Genomic DNA, 4,016 nt, shown 5'->3' with positions numbered 1-4,016 from the left:
ATGTTCTTGATAAGCTGGACTCTCCCAGTCCCAGCATAAGTAAGGTCCCTATTAGTCCAACTTTTAGTTCTTGTAGTGATACTATCAACCAATCTCTGACAGTCAACATCTTTGAGCTTAGTAGATAGTAATGGGACTCCCAGATATCTCACTGGAAAAGAACCCTCCTAGAATCCAAGCTCTTGCAAAATAGTCTCCTTAACTCCCACACTCACTCCAGAAAAGAATATACTACTCTTCCCTAAGCTAGGGGAAAGACCAGAAAGAGCCTCAAACTCTAACAATGCATCTTGGGTGAGGAAAATGTTATCCGCAATTCTCCTACCTTTCACAAAACCTGACTGGATAGGATCTATGAGTAAAGAAGAACTGATTGCAATCTCTTGACAAAAATCCTAGAGATGCACTTGTAAATGGTATTGTAGCATGATATGGGCCTAAAATCACCCATCTTGGAAGGATTTTGTACTTTAGGAACAAGTGCTACAATAGTGGAAATTAGTTTTTGTGAGCAATTGCCCAAACCTGAAGAAGTTCTAGACAGCTGAAGTGACCTCATTCCTAAGGACAGACCGGGCTTTCCTAAAAAATCCACCATTGTACCCATCAGGGCCAGGTGCCTTGGTGGGATTAAGGGACCAAAAGGTCTTTTTGATCTCCAAGTCTAAGACAGAAGAGACCATACTTTGACTTTGTTCAAGACTGAGTTTATTTCTGATTAATTGCCCAACTCTAGTAGGTCCCAAGTGGGGAGAAGGATGAGGAGTACCAAATAGAGTTGTGTAAAAGTTAACAAACTCCTCTTTGATAACCTTGAGATCATGAGTGATAGAGCTGTCGCTCAACACTAAACTTATTATTTTGCTCCTATTGCTTACAGCCTTAAAGAAATAGGAAGTGCACTGATCTCCAAGTTTCAACCATTGTATTCATGACTTTTGCTTAGCTAAACTTTCCTCAGCCCTAAGCAGTGTGATATATTGTTTAAGAACCACCCTCTCTTGTTCTATGGCAGAGATATTATTGGGATGAGAGCTAATAATTGCTTGAATGTTCTCTAAGGCATGCTTAGAGGCACTCACCTTCTCAGAGATGCCATTGAACTCTGATTTATTAAGTTGCTTCAGTTCTTGTTGAAGGTGTGTAAGCTTGACACACACACAAAACATAGGATTACCAATTACAATTGTCCTCCAAACCCTCTGAACAATTGCAAGGAATTGTGGATGGTCAACAAGGAAGTCAAAAAATCTAAAAGGCTTAATTAACTTCCTTGGATTAGGCTAAACACATACCATAGCTAGAGAATGGTCTGAAATACCAAGGACCAAAAAATGAGTCAAGAATTGAGTAAGTGTTTTCATCTAGGGCTCATTGACTAACACTCTGTCAAGTTTAGTAGCCACAAAATGAGGAGGGACCTGCTTATTGGACCAAGTGAATAGGCACCCTATGAACCTAAGGTCATCAAGCTCTGAGGCAAACAAACAATGATTAATGTCATCCATGTGTGGAGACAACTGAATATAACACCCCTCCCCCCTCCCCACTTTCTCCTTAAGATGTCTAATTGCATTAAAGTCACCAAGAACCACCCAAGGTGAAGAGTTCCTGAACTGAATTAGACTATGCCATAGAGACCTTCGATCTAAATTAGAATTTGCCCCATAGACCATAGTGACCAAAAAGAGTGCACTCCCATCTTTGGGTTGAACCTCACAATGAATGAATTGATTAGACTGGCCTAACACTATAAGAGACAATACTCCAAGGTCCCAACCCACAAAAATCCTCCCAAAAGCAGCCTGAGAGTAATTATTCACAAAACTCCAGTCAGGACAAATGAAATGAGTGATTCTGTCCGCCCAAGCTACCCTAATTTTATGCTCAAGAAAGCCTACTATACTAAGTTTATTAGTGCTCATAAAGGATTTAGCTTCTTTCTGCTTAATGGGGCCATTTAGACCACGAATGTTCCAAAAACCTAAATTGAAAGCTTGTAAAGACATAGAAACAATAGCACAAAGTAACAAAATGATGCAGAGATTGAAAGGAGTAGTACTACATATATTCAAAAGGATATCAGTTATTCAGGGAACCCATTGACTGTTCCCTAACTTGTTTCCTCATTCTTTTTCTAGCTAACTTGGAAAGTAGTTGATAGGGATCAATGATTTCATTGGAAACCAGAATTGCAGCTTCCTCCCCCTGTTCTAAACCTTGACAATCAGATGGTTTAAGAGTAGTGGGCTTCTTAAGATCAGAAAGAGTGGTAACCTCTTCCAGTCCCACTGAATTAAGACAATTTTTATCAGTGCAAGAACCACTTCTTGGTGCAGCTATGAGAGATGAGACCTAACTGGTAACAGGTTTGGAAGAATTGAGTAGGTTACTCCTCCTAGAATTTCCAGTAGTTGAACTTCAGATTCACTACATTCTTCTACTTGAATCACAGTGGGATCAGTTGAGACACTGATATTATGAGGACTTGAAGGGGCAGCCAAGTTGTCATAGGGGACAACCTTTTGTTTACCATTGCCTACTTGGATCCACTCATGACTGGCAGCCTTTTGTTCAAGCACCTTTTCCAATTCATCATCTGGATCAGCAAGCAATTTTGCTTAAGGGCAATTGATTGCAAGCTTGGTAAAGGAATGTGAGGTAGTTAAGGTTGTACTAGGATTTGGTTGAGCAGGGTCATTCCTTATTTTCCCATTACCTACTAATGTCCATTCTTGATTGGGATGATTGGAGGTTGAGGGTGATTTCTTAGAACACTGGGTAGTGAAGTGGCCAAACGCTTGACATTGTTTGCACATAGGGGGTAACACCTAATATTCAATAGGCACCACAACTGAATTACCCTCTATAGAAATTCTCACATCCTTAGGAAGGTCATGCTTTGCACTGATCTCAATACAGACTCTAGCACTAGTTGATTTTGTTTGGAGAAGGCCCAGTTGTTTTGAGGATTTTGTTTGGAGAAGGCCTCGTTGTTTTGAGGTTTTAGTTGTAGCTTGGTCCACATTAAGTGGTTTGCCAATGGTACTAGCTACTCTACTCAGACACTCTTGATTCCATAACTCTAGGGGTAAGTCATATAGTCTCACCGAAGCTGGAATATGAGAAGGTTGGTCTTTAACTGGCTTCATCATTCTATGCCAGTCTTTGAGGACCAAGTATTTTTGTGAAAAGAAATAAGGACCACCATCCAAAACATGTTGCTTAGCCTGTTCATCCCTAAATTTAAAGAGATAGCACCCTGCAACATCTAGCTTTACAGCCACAAACAATTCCTTCCACTGATACCTAGCAGTGGAGAGTACCAAAGGGTATGGCATTTTCCCATTAAAGAAATGGCCCACTAAGTACTTGTTCCATCAACCAACAGCAGTTAGTTCAATGTCAATTTCTACATGTGCTTCTTTCCCTCTAAAAAGGTTTGGATAGAACTCAAGTTTCATATCCAATGAGGGATTTTGGGATTGTAGTAAGGATGCCCAGTTTTTTGGCTTGGCTTTAGATCCATTTGGAATCTGTCGAGGTTTATTGGGGGCTTTATGTGGTATGGTGTGCGAAGGGTGTGAAGGCACAGTCTGATTGGTAGACCATGGACGCCTTGGTTTTGTGTCGATTTCATCGTATCCCAAATTGGGATCTCCTTCCAGGTACGGGGTACCTCTAGCATTGAACAAGGTTTTGGGCTTAGGAATTGAGATTAGTACCTCCTGTTGTTGATCATGTTGTGCTCTTTCCTCTGCTTCCATTATCAGACCTTCCTCAAATAACGCCTGTTGTAGTTTTCTTGCAGTACTCGATTTAAGGCTGCGACTTTCGACCCCAGAAGGAGAAGTATTGGAGGGTGTTAGAAGTGTTTATTAGAGAAAATGGGTTTGTCCCACATCGTCTATCTTATGTATGTGTAACTCTCCAGAGTAATATAAATAAAGGTATATGTGTAAGGGTTCATTAACACCCTATACACTTTTCCTCATCTCTACTAACATGGTATCAGA

General features: G+C 40.6%; 1 protein-coding gene across 1 annotated transcript; it reads right to left on the bottom strand.

Annotated features, from left to right (window-relative positions):
• Positions 1–1,364: 1,364 nt before the first annotated feature.
• On the bottom strand, positions 1,365–3,341 carry LOC131332805 (uncharacterized). Its single transcript, XM_058367103.1, has 4 exons — positions 2,864–3,341; positions 2,435–2,599; positions 2,147–2,291; positions 1,365–2,061 (listed from the first exon to the last, which is right to left on the bottom strand). The coding sequence occupies exons 1-4, from the start codon at positions 3,339–3,341 to the stop codon at positions 1,365–1,367; spliced, it is 1,485 nt and encodes a 494-aa protein (XP_058223086.1).
• Positions 3,342–4,016: the final 675 nt, after the last annotated feature.

The sequence above is a fragment of the Rhododendron vialii genome, chromosome 7a (assembly GCF_030253575.1).
Source record: "Rhododendron vialii isolate Sample 1 chromosome 7a, ASM3025357v1".
Lineage (NCBI taxonomy): Eukaryota > Viridiplantae > Streptophyta > Magnoliopsida > Ericales > Ericaceae > Rhododendron > Rhododendron vialii.
This window is presented reverse-complemented; position numbering and strand designations above follow the sequence as displayed.